Source organism: Pantherophis guttatus, chromosome 2, assembly GCF_059756535.1.
Source record: "Pantherophis guttatus breed Tessera chromosome 2, ASM5975653v1, whole genome shotgun sequence".
Classification (NCBI taxonomy): domain Eukaryota; kingdom Metazoa; phylum Chordata; class Lepidosauria; order Squamata; family Colubridae; genus Pantherophis; species Pantherophis guttatus.
In genome coordinates this window covers 115,996,895-116,019,597 of record NC_142064.1, presented here as the reverse complement: position 1 = coordinate 116,019,597, position 22,703 = coordinate 115,996,895, and the positions used below count along the sequence as shown (strand labels likewise).

At 42.1% G+C, this 22,703-nt stretch overlaps 1 protein-coding gene and 1 long non-coding RNA gene across 3 annotated transcripts in view; one reads left to right on the top strand and one right to left on the bottom strand.

The window, feature by feature from the left end:
• PDE4A (phosphodiesterase 4A) overlaps window positions 1-22,703 on the top strand; it is a 318,023-nt gene that overhangs the window by 186,968 nt on the left and 108,352 nt on the right. Inside the window, exon 1 of one of the 2 annotated variants that reach the window (XM_034434342.3) lies at window positions 17,929-21,672. The exons of the other annotated variant lie outside the window; for it this stretch is intronic. Coding sequence (XP_034290233.1) covers window positions 21,527-21,672 — 146 coding nt within the window. The 5' untranslated portion in view covers window positions 17,929-21,526. Of the gene's footprint in view, window positions 1-17,928; window positions 21,673-22,703 lie in introns of those variants that run through there. 2 annotated transcript variants of the gene reach the window in all.
• On the bottom strand, window positions 9,651-17,967 carry LOC148115282 (uncharacterized). The gene is made up of 3 exons (XR_015732353.1): window positions 17,862-17,967; window positions 17,539-17,694; window positions 9,651-10,030 (listed from the first exon to the last, which is right to left on the bottom strand). It is a non-coding gene; the product is annotated as an uncharacterized LOC148115282 (long non-coding RNA).

The following is a 22,703-nucleotide window of genomic DNA, read 5'->3' as shown; positions in this document are numbered from 1 at the left end:
TTTATTTTTTTTTTATTGTAAACAAACATACACATACAGACATAAACGTTTAAACAAACTAAACATAAACTAACTATACAATGAAATCAAGTCATAAAACTTGAGCTTTGAAAATAGAGTTACTTCGGTAATTATATATCTATATATCTATATATATTATCTTTCATCTTGTATCAATGTTTATATAACGATATTTCATTTTATTTCCTTATTTTTGTATCATTGGGTGGTATTCCCTTATTTCGTGTCTTTTTTATCTAACCAGTTGTACCATTCTTGCCAAATTAAGTAAAAGTCTGTATCTTCTTTTCCCTGTATTTCTTTGGTCAGTTTATCCATTTCTGCACATTCCATTGTTTTTTGTATTATTTTTTCTTCTGGTGGCATGTTTTATATTGCATTTTTAGATGCAATGTTGAACCTCATTGTTTCAATAACAATAAAAATATCAATTTCACGAGCTTTCTTCAATGTCCCTTTAAAAAAGTGTGGCTGATTTAGAAGACAGATAATTTTTCTTAAGTCTCAAACTGTTCTTAAATTTCAGGAGCAGGATTCACACGCGATCAGAAAAATCAGCTAACAAATGTTTTAACAACAAATTGTTTTGAGAACAATTTTTATTATAAGCAAATGACCAGAAAAACCAACAAATGTCAAGCATTCTGGGATAAATCCAACTAATTTTAAACATTTTGCTGATGTTTTTTTTTTTTAATTCATAGCTGTAGTGAAGTAAAATTATAATATTACAAGAGGCCCAGTAAATGCCAATGCTTAAACTGAAAATGGGAAAAATTAAAAAATCGTAATTATCATAAGAAAAATTGTACAGATGTTGCTTTATTTCTTTATTAAAGTGATTGATATGATCATCCATCTCAAAATGTCACTCTGGGCTGCTAACAATACAATACAAAAAAACCTACAACAGTCACCAAGAGCAACTAGGAGAAGGGCGGGATATAAATTGAATAAATAAATAAATAAATAAACTCCAATAAACAACAATAATAACCTCCCAGCGGCCCCCATGTGTGGAGAACCTCCAGGGCTCCAGGGCTTTACAAAAGGCCAATAGGGCTGGGACCAATTAATCTTGCCAATGTAAATGTGTTGAAAAAGATATGATGGGATAAATATGGGAAGACCTTTGAAAATCAGCCAATTATATTAAGGTTTCATTTTACCCACTTACACATAGGAGTACTAAATCATTAATTTAGATCTTCCTTTGTCTGCATCGAAATGGGTTGTGCTAAGAAGGGCATCTGAAAATTTCTTTGCCAAGATAAACAGAGAAGTCAGAACATAACCTAAAGTCCCAGTACAGTACTTATACCTTTGTCACTATGACCCTGTGCCATCAACTCAAGTTTTTCATATTCATAAGGTAAACCAGAGAAGATTCCAAATTCATGTATTAAGTAAGATTAAGGATAAAGTGTTCTTTGGCACCGAGTTCATTTCCAACCTGGTTGGCATTGTAATCGGAACAGAAAGATAAGGTTACTACCAGCTTCAACAGTGATTTTCCCTTTGAAACAATGGAATGAATTATTGATACCGTACAGTTTAGGGAAGGCAGAATTAAATTATGTATTTTTGTTTAAGATGCTGATACAAATAGGACCCCCCAATTATAAATGAAGTAAATAAAGATGCTGCTTGCTATATGTTTAGCTGACAAACTGTCAAGTCAGATCTGATAATCCAAGTATGGACAATGCAGATAAGGCAGTGATGAACAAGCTATGTCTTGTTTCAAGTTACAGATAATGATAATAATAAAGTGCCATGAAGCCAGTCTGATCTCTCCTCAACCTAGTTCTTCAGGTCTTCAAATGGTACACCCATTACTGTTGTAATTGAATCCATCCACCTTCTGGCTAATCATTCTCTTTTTCTTTCTCCTTTTACCTTTCCCTGCATTGATTTCTCAGAAGAGCTAGATCTTCACATAAGGTTTCTAAATTATAATAATTGGAGCCTGGTTGTTTGTGCAAGTAATACCTCTGAACTGATTTGTTCTACGGACAAATCTTTGTTTTCATAACTATCCATGGTATTCTTAGGAGTCATCTTCATCTCCAGAGTTCAGAAGCATCAATATGCATTTTATCCTTCTTCAAATCCAATTTTCATTTCTGTAGATATCACAGAGAAAATCTTTGCCTGTATAACTTTGAGCATAGATATAGACACATCTCGGTATCTGAATATCTTTTCCATCTTTTTCAAATGCTAGTCTGTGATTATTTCTTGCATGTCCTGCATGTCTGTCCTTTAATTACCTCCTGTAATTCTTCTTTGGTAATCTCTCTATTTAACATCTCTCTATCCTCTTCCGTAATTACCGGGAGCCCTTCTTCTTCCAAATATTGTTTTATTTTCCCATTCGATACTTCCTCTTTGCTATATAATTCCTGGAAGTATTGAATTGCTATCTCTTTTTTCCTTTCAGTACCTTTTTGTAGATTGCCCTGTTTATCTTGTAATTGGTGTATAGTCCTTTTCTCGGTTTCTTTTCTTAATTTGTAGGCCATCCATCTCCCTGGCTTATTCGCCTGCTCGAAATAATATTGTTTTATATATGTCAAAGAATTAATAGTCTTTTCCTGTTCAAGCAGATTTAATTTGTGTTTGGCTGTTATCCAGTTAGTTTTTATTTCATTGTCTCCTGGATGGGTACCTAATTTTTCTTCCCAATTTTTAATTTCATCTTGTATGTTATTATACTCTCTTTCCTTTTCTTTTTTCCTTTTACTATTATAAGCAATAGTTATACCCCTAATATAGGCCTTTGTGGTGTCCCATAGATTCTGTAGGGATGTCTGATCTTTATTGTTGTCTTTGAAAAACCATTTGAGTTCCCTTTCTAATTTATCAATATATTCCTTCTCTTTGATTGTCTGTACATTCATCATCCATCTGCCTTTTTTTTGGTGTTTGCCCTTTCCATTCTATTGATATTGGATTATGGTCTGCCCACTCATTTATTCCAATATCTACCGCTTCAACTTCCTGGACTAAGATCTTAGAGATCCAAATCATATCGATCCTTGACCAGGACTTGTGTGGACTAGAATAGTAGGTAAATTTCTGCTCCTTTGGATTCTGAAACCTCCAAATATCTATCAAATTTAGCTCTTCTGTTAAATTGAACAATGTGTTAGGTAATAAATTTCTCTTCTTTTTGTTATTTTGATTGCTTTTATAGTCTTTTTTCAAATCCGCTATTGCATTCAAGTCCCCCAATAAACAAATAGACTCGATATTTTGTTCAAGTATTTTCCCATGTACTTTTTGGAAAAATTCTTTTTGACCATTACTTGGCACATATAATACTACCAACAATACTTTCCTATTCTTAACATTTATTTCTAATAACAAAATTCTTCCATCCAAATCAGCATATAACAATTTACTTTCTACCTTCTCCTTAACATACACTGCTACCCCTCTTTTTTTCCCCTCAGCTAAAGATGTATATACTTTTCCTAATTTTTTTACATTGCAAGTATTTTTCGTCCTGCTTTCTTATATGTGTTTCTTGTATGCATACTATGTCTAATTTTTGTCTGATTAATTTCTTGAATATCTGATGTCTTTTAACTGTTGAATTAAGTCCATTAACATTTAATGAGATAATTTTTACATTTGAATCCATAGCCTACTCTGGATGTGTTTCCTGTTACTTCTTGTCTTTCTTCTTCGCTTCATTCATTGCTCTCGTTGTTACTCCTCCTTCTTCCAATTTCTCACTTTCTTCCTGCGTCTCTTTTCTATTATTTCTCCCCTCAAAAGATCGATCTTGCTGTTCCGTGGCTCTCCTGGGTCTATTTCTCCCTTCTATTTCTTCTCTTCTGCCATTGGTTCTTTCTGCCTCGATCACTTGGTCATGTAAAGTTTGTGCTTTTTCTATGGTGTCCACTTTAAACTTTTTCCCTTGCCACGTTACCAGCATCCCTTCTGGTATAATCCATCTAAACAGGATTTGTTTTTTATTTAATATTGATGATAGAAATCCATACTCTCTCCTCCATTCTCTAATACGTCTCGGGGTCTGTTTCAGTGTAATTATTTCTTTTTGTTTGTAATATATCGTTTCATCTTTTATTATTTTGTAAATTGTGTCTCTCACTTTCTTTCTTGCAAATCTTACATGGACCTCTCGGGGGAGTTTATGTTGTCTAGCATAGTTGGTATGCACGCGATATACCTCTTCAAGTTCCTTCATTATTTCATCCTTATCTCATTGTAGTACATTTACGAATATTTGTCCCATTACTTCACATAGATCTTCATCTCTCTCTTCTTTAATATTTTGGAACCTCAAGTATAACTCTGCTTTTTCCATTTCAAGTCGTGCCACCGTGCTTTCCAGTTCTTTATTAAGACAGTTCATTTTTCCATCTAATAGTTCTATTTTCTCCTCTACCTGTCCTGTTTTCCCTTCTATGGCTGTTATCCGTTGTTCGTTCTTTAGAATCAATTCTTGGAATAAGTCTACTTTTCCATCCAACTTTTGAATATCGTCCTTGACGGCATTTTTAACATCGTCTAAGTCCTTTCTAGTTTGTTCATAGTTCTTCACCATGCATTCCTGCATTTTTAACATTGTTTCCTGTATAGATACTAAAGTTGTCTGCACGGTCTGCATTGTCATAGTAGGAGTTTGTTTTTCAGTTGGAAACATAGTATCTAAAGTTTTTTGCGCTATTGGGGAAGCCGTCGTTCCACTTGGTATTAAAATTGTTTTTTTCCTAGTTTTCCCTGTCGTTGTTATAGTTGATGTCATATCGTTCAAAAGTTTGTGTTGTTTTTCTAATATTTTGTCTATTCTTTCCCAAATCAGCGTCCAATATTATTGTGTGTTGTTAGTATATATAAATATCAATTTCCATTCCAATCTCATGTAATTTGAACTAATTTGCTATCTGTTATGATCCTTATTTTACTCTAAAATTTATAGTTTAAAAAATATGAATATAAATATGAATAGAAATATAGAAATATAAACTCTAAAATGCTAGGTCACCGTCTGGTCTAATCTAATCAAATAGTCTTGATAATTAATTAATCTGACACTACTAAAATTTTAAAGAACTCACTTAATCATTTAAATAATAAATGAAGGGAAAAATAAGAGGGAAGGAGAACAAGAGAGCAATACAGTCTAAACAATAATCAATTCATTAGTAAAAATTAATACTTAATCTTCTATAATTATTCTATTAAAGGTATATATGAATTTATAAAGTTTTTAAAATATAAAAGTTATGAGGTTATCTAGTTATAAAATATTGCACTTATAAAATTGTTATTATCTATATTTCAAACAATTGGTTATAGTTGTCACCAGATCCAATCACTGAGTTCAAATATCGCTATCCAGTCTTAACTTATTCAAATTCACTCCTTATGTCCTTAATAATTTTCAAAATTTTAACAGGAGCTCTTTTTTATTTTTGTATTTTCCAATAGTCCAAAATGGCTGCCACAGTCATAGTATCAGTCTTATCTGTCACTCTTATCTTCTTATCTGTCACTCTTCACTTTGTTTTGCCCCAATAATCTTCTCCTTTAGCGCAGTTCTCCGTTCTTACTTTATCAGTCCAGCCCTCTGTCCTATGCTCTTTTCTCTTCCAACAAAAAAGGGAGAGCTTTAAACTTACTGTCACAAATCCTAAGAGTCCGGTTTTGCTGAGTCACTCTGGCAAGTCTTATTCTTTGCCGCTTCCTCCCTCGTTACGCCACTTCTTCTTTCTGCTGCACTTCAGGACCTTAAATCTCGTCCTCTTTTGTCGGTCCCTCGATGCTGAAAACAATTTTAACACTCGATCTCTGCTCTTGCTGCCAAATTTCACTACTCTCACTTCCTTGTCTTCCTGTTCTTATACGCTCGGGACGTCAGGTCTCTGGATCCGCCGAATCGGCCTCCTTCTTCTATGTCCGAAATAAGGGCTCTCCTAGGTCCGATGTGAGATCGCACCTCTCCACACCGCGCCTCTGAAGTCGCCCTCTTTCTCCCGGTCCTCACCCGGACCGATCGCCCCCTTTACAGGCACCGAAACACAGAAAATTGCCACGAGAAAGCAGAGCTCTCCTTTCTCGTGCCGCTACGACCTACGCCTCCGCTGGAAGTCCAACAGAGTGAGTTTCCATTACTTGCCTCAGCTGCTGCCAATCCAGGAGTTCAAAATCATGCAAATGCAAGTAGCTAAATGGGTATCAGTGTACCTACCAAACGTAACAACATTCTGTGCACCTTTGGTGTATAGTCATGCAGGGGAAACTTTTACCTTTACCTTTTTTATCCACAGTATTGTTATTATCAATTCTACTGCTGCTTGCTGTTGTTATTAGTTTAGGCTTAATTTTGGTTCCAATTTTTCCTGTGCTTTTTGACTTTCATTACTAGAACTTCCAGATTATTTGCATGTTCAGCTGTCAGAGTAGCATAATCAGCACAATACAAGTTACTAATGTTTCTTCCTCTGAATTTAAAATCATATTCATCTTCTTCTAATCCATCCTCCCTGGATTAGAATACCATGGATAGTTATGAAAACAACTATATATTTAGCATATAGGTTAAATAAATAAGGAAAGAGTTTTCGGCCTCATCTCACTTCTTTACCAATCTGAAGCCAGTCTGTTCCACTTGGACTATAACTTCCTGACCTGTGAGCAGATTTTACATGAGGACAGTGAGATGTCCTAGAATTTCCATTTTCCTAAGTACATTTCACATATTGAATGGTCTTATAGAATGGCATGGCATGGCATGGCATGGCATGGCATGGCATGGCATGGCATGGCATGGCATGGCATGGCATGGCATGGCATGGCATAGCATAGCATGGCATGGCATAGCATAGCATAGCATAGCATAGCATAGCATAGCATAGCATAGCATAGCATAGCATAGCATAGCATAGCATAGCATAGCATAGCATAGCATAGCATAGAATAGAATAGAATAGAATAGAATTTTTATTGGCCAAGTGTGATTGGACACACAAGGAATTTTTCTTGGTGCATATGCTCTCAGTGTACATAAAATAAAAGATACGTTCATCAAGAATCATAAGGTACAACACTTAATGATAGTCATAGGTTACAAATAAACAATCAGGAAACAATATCAATATAAATTGTAAGGATACCAGCAACAAGAAGGAGCAAGTAGTCAAAGGCCTTTAAACTGACTTTAAGATTCTTGGGCCTTCTATTATCCAGCATGCACCAGTGATAATGTCTCTTGTTCCTTGGCTTTTTCTAAAGTTGCCTTGAATATCTGACATCTCCTTTCCATGTAGGGATCTCCTCTGCATTAGATGATTGTTAACGTTATTTGGTAGATGTGAAGTTAAGGCTCTTGTACAATGATTTGCATATAAACAAATATTTTCATTTTTCCAAATGTTCTGACATAGTATATAGTTAGAATTGTATATATTATTTTTCTTCTTCCCATATTTCTGTAGATAATCTATCAGTACCTGCAGCCTTTCAGATTGATGATCTAACTTTGTGTTGTACTACTAAAACTAAACTTCAGCTTTAAAGAATTTCAGTGTAGTCTTCCCTTCTTTGTTTGATTTTTTAAAAAATCAGTTATCTGTCAACTGGTGTCTCTTTTTGTAAAATTCAAGTTGGAACCTCCCTCTGAATTTGGGGACGTTTTGGAAGACTTTGCTTGTTTTTTTATGTCTCTCTTCATCTTTGATGTCTTTACAGATGTCATTATAATACTGCTTCTTGTCTAAAAGCTTTCTGAAATTCTTTATTAAGTTTTTTCCTAAGATTTTTATCTTTTTTGTCTGGCTTGTCTTCTGTTTTTGACAGTTTCCACTATTTGTTCTGACCAGTTCCTTTTCTTCTGCTTCATAGAACGACCCTCACAAGAACAGCCCTCAATCCCTTAGTATGTATATTCATCCTGTATATGATGGAAATGTTCTCTTAATGATAGAATTTGACAGGAAATCCAAAACAATATTCCTATTATCATGAATGTTTATTGTGGAGGATTCTAGTAGAAATGGAATACCTCCCCCCTGCCAAAAAAAAGATTGTGGTTCTCATAACCACAATTTCTGCAGCAGGTTGTGGTTAGATATTGGAAAGACTATTCACATTTGTCTAAAAGTCCTTGTTCTTTGATACATTCTTTGGAACATAACCCTTACAGAGAAAATTACATATCATCTGGAGATTAAAAGCTCATCTACCAAAGATGTCTTTGAACAAGTTTTCCAAAAAGTAGTTCAAGATTATAAGAAGCTTATCTGCTATCTTGTCTATTTTTAAGAGTTTTAGACTTTTTAAATAAAGAAAAGAAAATCATTGGGTTGGAAGAAATTGATAAATCATTATCTTGCTTCATTTCATTTTCCTAAATCATATAGTCCAATTACCTTTTCCACCTTCCTATTCCCAGCATTAGAGTTCCTGCTTCCAACCACATCTTGCTTGTATGTTTTGTTAATTTCAGGCTGAACTTGGTCATAAAGCTTATCCATTTCCTTTTTTGCTTTACTGATTGGAGCAAGAACTTGAAAATAATAATAATAATAAGGGCTGCCCATTTACATCTTTTATTCAGTCATTGATCACATTGTACCCAAATACAGTCCTCCCTCTATCCTTCCTGACAATGAAATAGTAACAGCACTTACCCTTATATACTGCTTCATAGTGCTTTACAGCACTCTCTGAGTGGTTTACAATGTGGTTCGTCATTTTACCAACCTCAGAAGTATGGAAGGCTTGAGTCCACCTTGAACCAGTCAGGTTCGAACTCCTGGCAGTCAGCAGAATCAGCCTGCAGTAATGCATTTTAACCACTGCACAGTCAGGGAATGCCATTCCCTCTTTCTTTTTCATGTCATAAATAATAAACAATATAACATTCTGATTGAAAGCGTCCAGTCAATTTACTTTAATATGTAATCATTTCAGAATAGAATATAGAATAACAGACTTTGATGGGATCTCGGAGGTCTTCTAGTCCCTGCTCTCACAGGAGACACCATGCCATTCTGGAGAAATGAGTGTCCAATCTCTTCATTTCATCTTTCACTGTGTTGAGTTTTCCTTATGTTCATGTTTCTTATGTGTCCTGTTCCCACTGTAATTCTGTCCCTGCAACTTCAGATATTCTTTTCTTGCTTGGCAATATCAGCAACTAGACATCTCAAAGACTTTAATCTAGCCATGTCATAAACACCATTAGTACACTGAGAGCTGAGAGTAGCTGTCAGCTCCTCTAGAAAGAACAGACCAAGAAATCAACTCCACAGGAAGGCTGTAATATAACTCCATAGGAGATTGGCTATAATAAGAAAATCTTGCAAGTGTGACTGTGTTGTACCTCCCGTCCTCCTTATGCTCCAGCGAATCAAGGAGGCATCTGCCTGAACCACTTCCAAATATTATCTTGTTTGTCAGGGTTTAAAAGAATCTTTCAACCTCCTTGCTTAAGTAATTGTTCTTGCATATTTATACCAAGTCATCTCCTTTACTCTTTAGAGTAGCATGTTGAGTGCCATCAGACCTCCGGACCCCATCATCCAGCAATGTCAATCATTTTATATTTTATATTTTATAAATATTATAAATATTTTATATTGTCTATCTGTGAGGGAGTTCATTTGCTTCTTTTTAGTGAAGCACAGGAATGGTTCGCCATTGCCTTCTCCCATGCAGTATGAATTGATGCCTCCTCCATTGTCACTGCCGCCCAACATAGGTGCCTCCTTGCTTTAGCTGGACAGTCAGGATGACCTTTGTGCCTTGGGTGACCCTGCTGGGAGTAGTGTGTATACCTTTTGCCCATCCTCTCAAGAACAGCTGCTTTACACCACAATGGGACAGCACAGCAGGACTTAGAGGGGAAGGGAGTTGTAAACACAAACGTCTAACAGCCTAGCATCAGCAGATCATTCACTGTGCTCTTGTTGATCTGCTGCTGATCTCTCGGAAATCCACAAGCAGATCCCTTTCTTCTTTTTGCCTAACCCTAATAAAAAAATAAAAGTTCATCGGTTACATTCTGTAAGATTAGTTGTTCCTGCAAACAAGCGAAGATTGTTTGGCTGCTCCTGCCCAAACCGCAAATCATCTCCTCCTTCTCCTCCCCTTCTGATATTCCCATTGACATATTTCAAATTAGAGGCTGTCATATCGATTCATCTCACAGACCCATCTCTGTAGCTATAAAGTGCTTGTAAATTTAAGAATTTTTTATTTGTTTATCAAATTTACAACCATTACAATAAGCCAGGCTCTCTTTAGTTTACAGTAATGAAAAACATAAAACAAAAGCAATTGCTAATAAAATGTGCATGATGAGAACTAGATCCATTAAAAACACAGTAACTCAACATTAGTCAATTGTTAAGTCTCCTATCAGTTACCAAAACAGTAATTTTTAGAAGAATAACAATTTTGGGGTCAGTCTGATTTTCAAGGAGAAGCTATTCAATAATGTAGAAGCTGCCCTTGAAAAACAGTGGGTATATAGTAAGTCTATTTTCAATCTACATTACAGAGTGATGAAAACTTGATAAAATGATTTCCCTTGCTCAATGACTAAATTCATATAATAACTTGCATTAGGGTGGTAGAGACATTTTTGTAATCAATTAAATATGTAAATTTGATCTGTTCAGTTTAGGCTTAGCATATGACATAAACTAATTGCAGTTTATTTCATAAACCATAATTAAATAAACTATGATTTATCTTTTGTAAACCCAATCTCTCTTTCGCCTTCTCTGAGCCAGTACCATAAAACATTACTTGTGCATAAACATGTGATGCCACAGTTGAAGTTCTGAATAATAGCTAATTTCAGCATGAAATCCATGATCCACTGCTACACACATAAATTGGCTTGGGTTTAATTACCATCTCTCAGCCAAACTATTCCACAAGAAGGCAGGATTATATATGTAGTATAAACATAGACAGTAATGGACATTAACAAATATGTATATTAGCCATTCTCCATTGTGGGTGGAGACAGCAGCCAGGATGGGTGTGGTCATCTGTTAGGCCGATAGACTGAGCCCATCAAATTTGCTAAGTCCCGCCCTTGTTACCGGGCAAACCCAGCTTTTGGCTCAGTCTGTCAGCCTAGACAGGCGTGTGGGACTGATCCTCTTGATCATTTCTTTCCTTCCTGGCTGCTTTCTTGCCTTTCTGACAGGAGATTTCGATTACGTTTATTGGTTTGACTCGGATTGTGACTTGGACTTCTTTGGATTACGATTACAACACTTCAGTAAGCTGAGGGGCAGGGCTTTTCCCCCATTCCCCGGTTGCTGGCCTTACCGGTTGCTGGGGGGGGGGAATTTTTCCTTGCCTTTTTGTTTTAATTGGGGGAATCCCTGGGACCTCCGTGGAGTGTCCGCGCTCCCTTTACACCCACGACTGGCCGTTTCGGGTCTCCAGAGCCTTCCAGACGTTTGCGGAGCTTCGCGCCCCCTCCCGATTCTCCCGGCGGCCATTTTGAATTTCAAAGTGACCCGTTTTTTTCTCTTTGCCGTTTGGACTTAGTCGGCAGCCTCTGTTGCTTTCTGGCGGAGTAAAACGCTCCCTACCGCATTGAGGGAAGCGGCAAGACCCTTCCCTTTGACCACCGGCCACCCTGATTACTGGAGCTTGCCCTGGGCTTTATTTCGCCGCGCAAGAGAGCTGGTGGGGCCCAGCGGCTTGACGCCATTCCCTCCTGAGTCGTTGGTGCGGCGGAGGCCCTTTCTGGCGCGAAAAGCCTAATCAGCAGTTCAAAGAGGCTGCGCGCCCTTCCTGTTACACTGGGCATTTATTCTTAATTAAATTTATTTCACCTGGCCTTACTTTGTGAGTAACATTCTGGTGGAGCTTCGCGCCCCCCCCCTCACCTCCCCCTTCTTGCTGGCCATTTATTGCCTGAGTTAAGGTGCGCTTTACAGTGGGGCTTTCGCGCCCCCCCCCCTTCCTGCCCTTTGGCTCTTTTTACGAGCTATTATAGAGGCTTCCTGCGCGCCCCTATTACATCCAGGGCATTCTAACTCATTGCAGGTGGAGTTTTTTTCTACGCTCCCAAGAGTTATATTCTGGAGATAATCCATATACATTCATTATCTGCGGTCCTCCTAATTGAGGCATAAGACCAGGCGTGGGTCAGTTTTTCCTGTGCACAGTCCTTGGCACTATCTGGCTGTTTGTGACATCATGCCTAAAGCTTCCCACAAATCCAAGCATGGTTGCAAAGCGGGGAGTTCCGATTCTCACCATCATCGTGGGGACTCCCCTACAACCAAGGGCATCACCTCTGGATCTTCTTCCAGGCGGGACCCTCCTGACCCTCCTCACCCTCGCAGCAAAGCGGAAGCTCGCAGGGACAAGGTCCTTCAACGGATTTGCGCCAAGGCCAGCGGTGCTCAGTCGGCAGACAAGGAGGTTTCATCCGTTTCGCCTCGCACTTCTACCGGTCGAGATTCTGGTGCTCAAGGGGACCATCTCTCCCTTCAGGACTGCCCCGCGGTCATCGAGACAACTGATCTGTGGGGCGCTTCTGCTACACCGACTGCAGCCCCTTCAACGGAGTCACCCACAGTTCCACCTTCTGGGGAAGCTCTGCCTGCTGAGATGCAACATCATGCCTTTCCGTCCCCAGAACAGATACAGCAAATGATAGCTGCAGCGGTTCAACAGTCGTTGGCATCGCATTTTCAGCCCTCTAGTAGGGCAGGCTCGGTTCGTTCAGTCATCTCCCCTGCTAGGGAGGATAGGGAGCAGGATGACGCGTTGTCTGTCAACGCGCCGGACTCCCCTGTTTCTTCTGTGGCAAGCGGGTCTCCCTCCCAGGTGACTGATGAGCCCCATGACCTGGAGCTCTCAGAGGATGAAGACCTTCCTCCTGAGCAGCCCGCCTTTACGGGCCTTTTTCCCCAGGCCTTGTTTAAATCGCTGTTACATAAGGCTATTGTTACGGCCCAGCTTGGTTCCCCTTCGCCGCTGCCAACTTCTACTACAAACACCAAGGCTACCTTGAGTCCTCTCTTCGCAGAACCATCGAGGACTGTAGATACCATTTCTACACCTCCTTTATTTCTCGAGGTTATTAAGAAACAGTGGTCTGCGCCGAGTTCTGCGCTGACGCCTACACCAGCTGACCGTCGGAACTTTAGTATCACTCCGGACCTAGACTCGCTCCTCCAGATTCCGTCTGTGGATGCCCCCGTGGCTGCCCTCCCCCCTCACTCGGCGGTTCCCGGTGACCCTGAGGAAGGACTTCGTCCTGAGGAGCGCCGTGCTGAACATGTGTTACAAAGAGCTCACCAAAGTGCTTCCTGGGCCATCCGAGCAGCTTCTACGGCCTCCTTTTTTAATCGGACAACTCTTTTATGGCTTCGTCAGTTACAAGAGTCATTGTCCACGGAGGACGTCCGGGTGCGGCAAGATCTAAGCAAGATTATTGCCGCCACGCAGTTTTCAGCGGACGCGACCTTGAATACTGCTCGCTTTGCGGCCAAGTCTCTAGCTTCTGCGGTCACTGCGCGCCGATTGGTCTGGCTACGCTACTGGCAGGCCGACGCCAGGCATAAATGGCGTCTGGCGTCTGTCCCTTTTGCGGGATCTAAACTATTCGGGGACTCCCTCGATCCTTTCCTCTCGGAGACAAAGGACAAGAAGAAATTCCTTCCGGTTGTTTTTCGCAGGGGGGATTCCAGGTTTCGCCCATACCTGTCTCGCCTCCAATCTCGTCCCTATGAGGGGCCTTCCACTTCCTCTTCCTTTCCTAGGTCACAGGGGAACTTTCAACCTAGACAACGGGGCGTTCAGGACAGACCTTCCAGAGGTAGGACGTTTGTGCCCAAACGGCCCTTTCGAGGGGGAGAAGGTCGTTTCTCCGGTCGCCGTCGTTAAGTGCATCTCGGATCTTCCCATAGGGGGCAGATTGGCCCTTTTCGTTCCCGTTTGGGAAGGTTCCACTTCAGACAAATGGGTTCTGGCCACCCTTCGATCCGGGTTGGCCATTGAATTTATCTCCCCCCCTCCGAGGTCTTTTGTTTCCTGCCCGCTTTCTAACGATATCCAGAAACGAGCCCTTATGGATTCGGCAATTCAGCACCTTCTTTTGATCAGGGCTATTCAACCAGTTCCCGTGTTGGAGCGGGGCAAAGGATTCTACTCCCGGGTCTTCCTTGTTCCCAAGTCCTCGGGGGGGTGGAGACCCATTCTGGACCTCAAACGACTCAACCGGTACGTCCGGTACCGAAAATTTAAGATGCACTCTCTTAGATCTATTTTGGACGGTGTCAGGAGGGGCGATCTCCTCTCTTCCATAGACCTCACAGAGGCCTATCTCCACATACCTATCCTCCCTACCCATAGGAAGTTCCTTAGATTCAGTTATGGGGGACACCATTTTCAGTATCGGGCCATGCCCTTTGGCCTTTCTTCTGCCCCTCGTACCTTTACCAAGGTGCTGGCTGCCCTGGCAGCTTCCCTTAGGGCTAGATCTATTCGTCTACAATGTTATCTTGACGACATACTGATTTTGTCTCCTAATCCTCAACAAGCTGTTGCTGATTTACAATTCACTCTCCACTCCCTTTCTGCCCACGGCTTTTCGGTTAATTTGGAGAAAAGTCAGTTGGTCCCTTCTACTAGTTTGGTTCACTTGGGGGCTCTGATAGATTCTGTAACAGGGAAGGTCTTCCTTTCGAACGAAAGGCAGGAGAGTTTGAGATCCCTGGTCTCCACTGTGGAACGGTCTTCTTCTTCCTCTCCCCTAATCCTGTCCCGACTCCTGGGTAAGATGATTTCCGCCATTTCGTTAGTTCCTTGGGCCCAATTGCACTCTAGGGAACTTCAATGGTTCCTGTTACCTCTACAAAAGGTGGGTAGGGGTACTTCTCCCGTGAGGATTTCTGTCCCTAGGAAGGTGATTAGGTCTCTCAGGTGGTGGCGGTCTCCAGCACTTTCCCGAGGCTGTTTTTTCTTTGATCCACAGAGAGTGGTGGTGACAACGGACGCCAGTCTCCAGGGCTGGGGTGCTCATTGTCGGGGTCATCTGACCCAGGGCGTCTGGACATCCACCGAGTCCCGTCGTTCCATCAACTGGCTGGAACTGCGGGCAATCTTCCTGGCACTTCGGGCCTTTCATCGTCTCGTCTCCAACTCACACGTCTTGGTCCTCACGGACAACATCACAGCGAAGGCCCATGTCAATCGCCAGGGAGGCACGCACTCTCTCTCCCTGATGTCGGAGGCACTACGGTTGGGACTCTGGTCGGAGATCCATCTGGCTTCGTTACGGGCAGAGCACATCTCCGGTGTCACCAACCTACAAGCCGACTGGCTCAGCCGTCGCCATCTAGATCATGCGGAGTGGCGTCTCAACCCTCATCTCTTCCGACAGATCACGACTCGTTTCGGAATGCCGGTGCTCGACCTCTTTGCCACGTCGGACAATGCTCAGCTGCCACGTTTCATCTCACGATTCCCGTCGCCCCAGGCAGAGGCCGTCGATGCTCTCCGCTCCCCGTGGCCACCCGGGCTCCTGTATGCCTTTCCTCCGGTGTCCCTGATTCCCCGGGTGATTCGCAAGCTACTGATGGAACAGGCGGAGATCGTTCTTGTGGCCCCTCATTGGCCGCGCAGACCTTGGTTTGCGGACCTAGTGTCTTTGTCGATAACCCAACCGTGGCAGTTACCTCAGCCACAGGACGCTCTAACCCAAGGAACCTTGACACATCCAGACTTACAGTGGCTCCGTCTGACCGCTTGGCGCTTGAGCGGTATACACTTGGGGAGGTCAACATCCCTCCTGACGTGATCTCTGTGATTCAGGCGTCGAGGAGGCCTTCTACGGACCGTATTTATTCGGCCACTTGGAAGTCCTTTTGTGCTTGGTGTGATAAAGCGGGGATTCCTCCTCTACAGGCCTCAATAGTCAATATTTTAGTTTTCTTACGAGAAGGCCTTCGCAAAGGATTGTCTCCCAACACGTTGCGAAGACAGGTGGCGGCGATTTCATCGGTCCTTACCTTTGGTTCCTTGTCCTCTTTGACGCAGCACCCGTTAATCCATCGATTTCTGCGAGGGGCTACAAATCTCTGCCCTCCTGTGTTGCACAGGTACCCCACTTGGGATCTCTCCGTCGTCCTTAATTCTCTTACGTCAGCCCCGTACGAGCCTTTGCGTACGACTAGCCTGCGCCTTTTGACCTGCAAGGTTTCATTTTTGGTTGCTATCACCTCGGCCCGACGCATTTCCGAACTGGCTGCCCTCTCAATCCGGGAGGACCTCTGTGTGTTCCATACCGACCGTGTGGTTCTCCGTCTGGACCCGACCTTTGTTCCTAAAGTTAATACCACCTTTCATCGTATGCAGGAACTTATCCTGCCCAACTTTTGTCCTCGTCCAGCCCACAGGTTGGAACGACGGTGGCACCTTCTGGACGTTCGTCGGGCTCTGCGAATCTACATTAAACGGACAGCGGATTTCCGCAAGACGGAATCCCTCTTTGTCTCTTTTCTACCGGTATCCTTGGGCGGCAAGGTCTCTTCATCGACTATTGGGCGTTGGATTCGCCAAACGATAGCCAAGGCATACGAATTACGCTCTCTACCGAGACCTCCTCGTCTGACGGCACATTCTACCCGAAGTGCCGCTACTTCGGCCGCCTGGGCAACTCAGGCCTCATTGCTTGAAATTTGCAGAGCGGCCACGTGGACTTCGCCGTCTCCATTCATTCAACACTACAAACTTGACAAATTTGCCTCCGCAGATGCCTCCTTTGGTCGTAGAGTATTACAGAGAGTTGTTTCCAGGGAGGGTTCTTCGGACCAGACTGGTCCCACCCGATTATAGGGACGTGAATCTTTGGTATGTCCCATCCTGGCTGCTGTCTCCACCCACAATGGAGAAGGGGCGTTGGTCCTACCTGAGACGCACCTTCTCGTTGGGTGGAGACAGCAGCCAGACCCTCCCTCTCTTTCGCCAGTCTGGCCTCTTTTTGGGGGTTTCTTACCTGTCTCTCCTCTTTAACCTGTTCTTGGTGTCCCACACGCCGAGCCTGTCTTCTTGTCCTCGCCAAAAGCTGGGTTTGCCCGGTAACAAGGGCGGGACTTAGCAAATTTGATGGGCTCAGTCTATCGGCCTAACAGATGACCACACCCATCCTGGCTGCTGTCTCCACCCAACGAGAAGGTGCGTCTCAGGTAGGACCAACGCCCCTTTTCTCTAGAATTCTTTAAATGGAAGGGAATTACAAAAACATTACTGTAGCAAAAGTTGTTCCTCTGAATTGGACTTAGACATTGAACTAAGCCATGGTTTGTTTTCTTTTTTGTTGAACAATCTTGCTCATACATAAACAATGCCTAAATCAAACAAATCACATTACACCTTAGCGTGTATACAAACATGCCACAGAAACTTTTGATAATCTGAGGTAGAATCATTGATGGGGGTGGAGGGGAAGAATCTATATAGATTAGCAACTGGAAAGTTTTCATTTTATGAGCTCACCTTTTATAGCCTTTCCCAATATGGTGTTCATCAGGTTTGCTAGGGTTTGCAACTACAACTCCCATAATTGGGTATTCTGGGACTTCTAGTACAACAGATAGTACAACAGACTTGGAGGGCATTCTCCCACTCACTATGCTTCCAAATACTTCAGAACTGTTAAAATACAGGCAGAAATTCAGCAGGCAAAGTTGTACCACTGTGATAACGGTTAAACCTTTTGCATATCAAATAAGCATTTAATGCACAGAAGCTTTCGTCAGGAAAATAAATCATCCAAGCAACCCACTCCATTTTACTGGGTTTGAACCTAAGATTGTTACCTGCTATTAGAATCCATGTAGTGCAGTGGTGAAGAAGTTGGACTGGGACTGGGAAAACCAGGCCCACAACAACCTGTCTGGGTGACCTTGGGCCAGCCAGCCTCTCTCAGCCCAGCATACCTTCACTGGGTCACTGATGACAAAAACAAAGAATTGTAACAAAGAAATTAACACATTCTTGCTAACAGCCACATGGGGCCTGATTTGTTGGCTGATTTCTTTGAGCCCATAATTTAACTTTGATTTCTAGTAAGAGATCTTATCTGTCTTCATTTTTAGTCATGGTTTGCAGTATGAAATTAGGTTATACATTAAGAAAGGAAGGAACTGAAGGAGAAAAGAAAGGAAATGAACTGCTAAAGAAAATGAAGATGGCTGTGAATTGTTATCTCTGTATTATTGTTATTCAGACTTTTAGTTGGATTAGAATCAACCGTTTTGTTTTCACCACTTCACAGTAGCAAAATTATCTATCCCATCTTAAACTCCCTTAGTGCCTGCCAAGTCTTTGGCCCTTTACAATTTCTAAAAATTCTTTTAATTAAAAATATATTAAAGCTGCCAGGCTATAAAAAGGAAAGGATAATTAGTATTATATTTATTTGCAGCAATGCCTTCGGTTCCACCAGTATGGTGAAGAACATCCTGAGATGATTGCTTAACTTCTGATAAAGATCTGTTTTGTAAAGGACAATGCCCACCATGGCAGCCATTTTGTGAACCGTCCAGTTTTGTGAACAGGCCCCCAACTTGCTCTGAAGGTTTCCCCGAGTCTCTTGTCTCAAAGCCTTTGCATACTCCTCTGCTTGGAAGAATTGCCTACCCTACAATTTCAAGCCATTGCTGTGCTTTTCTCATAAATCAAGAATTATCAAATAGGTTTTTGAATAACAAGATGACTCACATGAAAGAAGAATATATAGCCTTTAGAGTTGCACAAAAGCTTTCTGCAAGATCTAATTAAGATTTCTGGGTATCTTAAAGATGATGTTCTGTTCTCTCATAGGGAAGCTGGAACAAATAGAAACTGAGCCAACTAGTTATCTTACCTGGCATTATCACCAGTCTAACTAAATTGTGTGTTTTTTCATAATTGTACACACTTTTTGTGCACAAAAAGATCCTGAGAGCATGAGACAGTTTTACTCTCATACGAGTACACCATATCTCCAATCGAGCCCATTCAGGAATTTCTTCAGTGACTTTCCCTGAACATTTCTGGTATCATACCTGTTGCTTCAACAGCAGTCTGAACGTTAGTGACAGCACCATGGACTCACAATAGCAACACGTGATGTCATAAAGTGGAAACAGTCCAATATCCTAGCATAAATAATATACATTCCATGCTGGAAGGGATTCTGAACTCAAGCAATCAGGTAAAAACAAAAACGGGGCAATATAATGATTTAAAAATCTGTCTGAGAGGGTGGAGCTCGAGTGAGTGGAAAGGAAATGGAGCTTCCCTTTGCTGTCCTATTTAAGTTGGCAAGAGCTAAACATACTGAAAGCACCCAATTCACTGCAGATTTGTCTTTTCCAGAATTGCATTCATAAGCTTGGTTGGCAGAATGCACTAGGCCAAAATGGTTTGTTTGCGTAAGGCAAAGTATGTAGTGTGAGTCCAGCCATTGTAGTTTATAAATTATATCTTATACATTTTACACAAGTTGTTGTCCGATTCTTTATGACCCCATAAACCATAGCACATCAGACCCCTCCTGTCCTCCACCATCTCCCAGAGTTTGCTCAAATTCACGTTCATTGCATTGATGACACTATCTAACCATTTCATCCTCTGCAGTCCCCTTCTCCTTTTGATTTCAATCTTCTCAACATCATGGTCTTTTACAATGAGTCCTCTCTTTTCATTTGGTGACCAAAGTACTTGAGCTTCAGCTTCAATACCTGACCTCCCAAGGAACAGACAGAGTTGCTTTCCTTTAGGATTGACTAATTTGATCTCCTTGCTCTCCAAAGGATTCTCAAGAATCTTCTCCAACACTGTTCGAAGCCTCAATTCTTCAATGCCTAGCATTCCTTATGGTCAAATCCTCACAGCCATAGATTACTACTGGGAAAACCATAGCTTTGACTACATGGACCTTTGTCAGCAAGGTGATGTCTCTGCTATTTTAATATACTGTCTATGTTTGCTAAAGATTTCCTCCCAAGGAGCAAGCATCTTTGCTTAAACTCACTAAATAAACTATGGTTTATTCACTAAGCCATGGTTAAAATGTGCATAATTCAACATGTGATCAAAGTCCTAATCATTCCCTTATTCTTACATTTGGGAGATTTGAGTTATTGATGTGGTATATTTCTACAGTGCTTAGTCTAGAAAACCTTTGATAAGCACTAACTGAATTTGCATACAGTTTCATGATTGCCCCAGTACTTATGCATGGGACTACGTTCAGAGAGACGTGTAACATACTGCACATCACAGAGTACATACAAGTTTATATGAGGTCTGACCGCACCATCGCATAAGGGTCAGTAGCGGAGCTCTTCCTGTTCCCATTGTCATTGAAGTCAAACTGAGGTCTGATCTTTTCTCATGCTGTTACCACTTGGAACAGAGAAATCAAACTCCTGCCACCTCTGGATCTACATCAGTGGTGGGTTGCTACCAGTTTGCCCCAGATTGGGCAGTGGGAGGCTCCGTCCCCCTGCCCAGATGCTTCTGCGCATGCGAGAATGCGAGCGCACACCCCCACGAGCAAACCAGTAGCGATGGGATTTGAAACCCACTATTGATCTACATGCACTGAATGTATTCAGTGCTCACAGCTGGGGGAGGGTCCCACCTGTCCTTTAGCTCCACGGTAAAGATCTGAAGGAGGAAAGGTTTCCCTCTTGCCCCTTTCAATTGCAACTAGCCAAGTTGTGTGGCTGGCCAGCCTATTGTGCTGGGAGGGCCAAGAGATCAAGATAAGCCTTAGTAATTAGTTCAAGTGACATATCAAAGAAGGTGACTTTGGCACCAGTCCCCCTGGCCAGCTCTTTCTGCCTCTGGCTGTTTTAGGCTGCTGTTGCTGCTGCTGTTGGGACATTTGTAATCAGCTGAGACTCTCTTATGCAGGATTGCTGGATCTCTCTATTTTTGGGAGGCCTCCTTTCATTCGCTCAGGGAGTCAAATGATAAGGCAGCCCTGTGTTATCGAACGAAGCAATTTTTTCCTTTGAGAGGTTGGAAGAGGAAGGAGCGTATGAGACAAGCTGAAGAAAACTCTGCCATCTGAGGCTCAAAAGCCTACAGCTATGATTGTGCCTTCTTGTTCCTTTCCCACAGCTATGAACTGAAACAAACAAACAAAAAAGATACGTCTGCAATGCTCCCTCCTGTTATTGCTGCTGCAATGTGACTGTGGCTCTCAAAAGAAAGTCTCCTGGTCCATTGAGACAAATAGGAAAGGCAAGGGAATTCCACAATGGGGTTGATCTACACAGATGTTCCAGGTCACCTCTTTCTGATCCAGCTGCATAATGACCCAAGTTGGGAACCCTCCTGTGACTGGCCTGTCTGTGAACTCTGGGACTTGCAGGAACTTTGCCCCAAAGACTGAGCTGAGCTATGAAGAAAAGGCAGAATTTGCCTAGTACTCCTGAGACAGACGTTACTGACAAGGCTTTTCTGCCCAGCAATTCCAGCAACTTCAATGGAGCCTAATTGTCCCTGGCAAACCGGATCTCTCCCACCCAATTCACCTCAATTCCTTAAAGTCCATTCTCCTTCCAACCTTGTGAAACTAAAGCTGAGCAGAGGCATCCGGGAGTTTCATCGCAGGCTGAAAGGTGTAACAGGGTAAGGAGTTCCTTGCTGCTAGGGAGTAATGGTTTCACGTAAGGCAGGAAGCCTTACGTGGAAGCCCTGAAAGTTAAGCAGAGGCTGCCCTCGCTAACATTTGGAGGGAGGAACCACCTGGGGACTCCAGGGCCATTGATTGGACTGGAAGGTTAAAAAAAATTCTTTAATTTTAAAAAAGAGCCATAGTGGCGCAGTGCTGTAGGCTACTTCTGCTGCCTGCTGGCTGCCTGCAATTTGGCAGTTCAAATCTCACCAGGCTCAAGGTTGACTCAGTCTTCCATCCTTCCAAGGTGGGTAAAATGAGGACCCAAATTGTTGGGGGCAATATGCTAACTCCGTAAACCACTTAGAGAGGGCTGTAAAGCATTGTGAAGCGATATATAAATCTAAGTGCTATTGCTATTTTGGGAATACTGCAAATCGCTTTGTTATTGTTGCCAAGAAAAGTGTGTGGATAAGTCCTGGGCTCAGTTCAAAGGTTCTTTGATTTGTCCGAGTCCAAAAGTCTCTTGTTATGTGTACAACAGCACACCCAAGATCTGCATTCAGAAACCCAAAGGCTCCACCCCTCCTCATCTCCACAAAAGCCCTCCACATTGTGATTTTGGCCTCAAACTGAAATCCAGAAACTGGTATCAATATAGTTAGCCTTGGCTCAATTAGGCCATCTTGTTTTTTTGAAGGGGATGTGATTTTTATTGGCATAGGTTATTTCCTGCAGTTGAATTATTTGATTATTTAAGAGCTGAGGAAACAACAGAGAACCAGGGAAGAGAATTCAGAGAGCTTTAGGGTTTACCACTATCTAGACAATACAATCTGCTCAAGGGTGCACCCAGAAAGAAATGAATAGGAAAAGAAGGATAAGAGTGGGGCATTTCAAGGAACCCATTCACTGAAGCAGGTTTCTGTCTGGTTACCTTCAACCGTCTGCATCTGTAGTCAGGGAAGAGCCTTTGGCATTCTTCTCTACACTTTAGAGGATGCTGGAAGCATCTTTTAGGTATCTTGTAGTTCGACATGAGCAG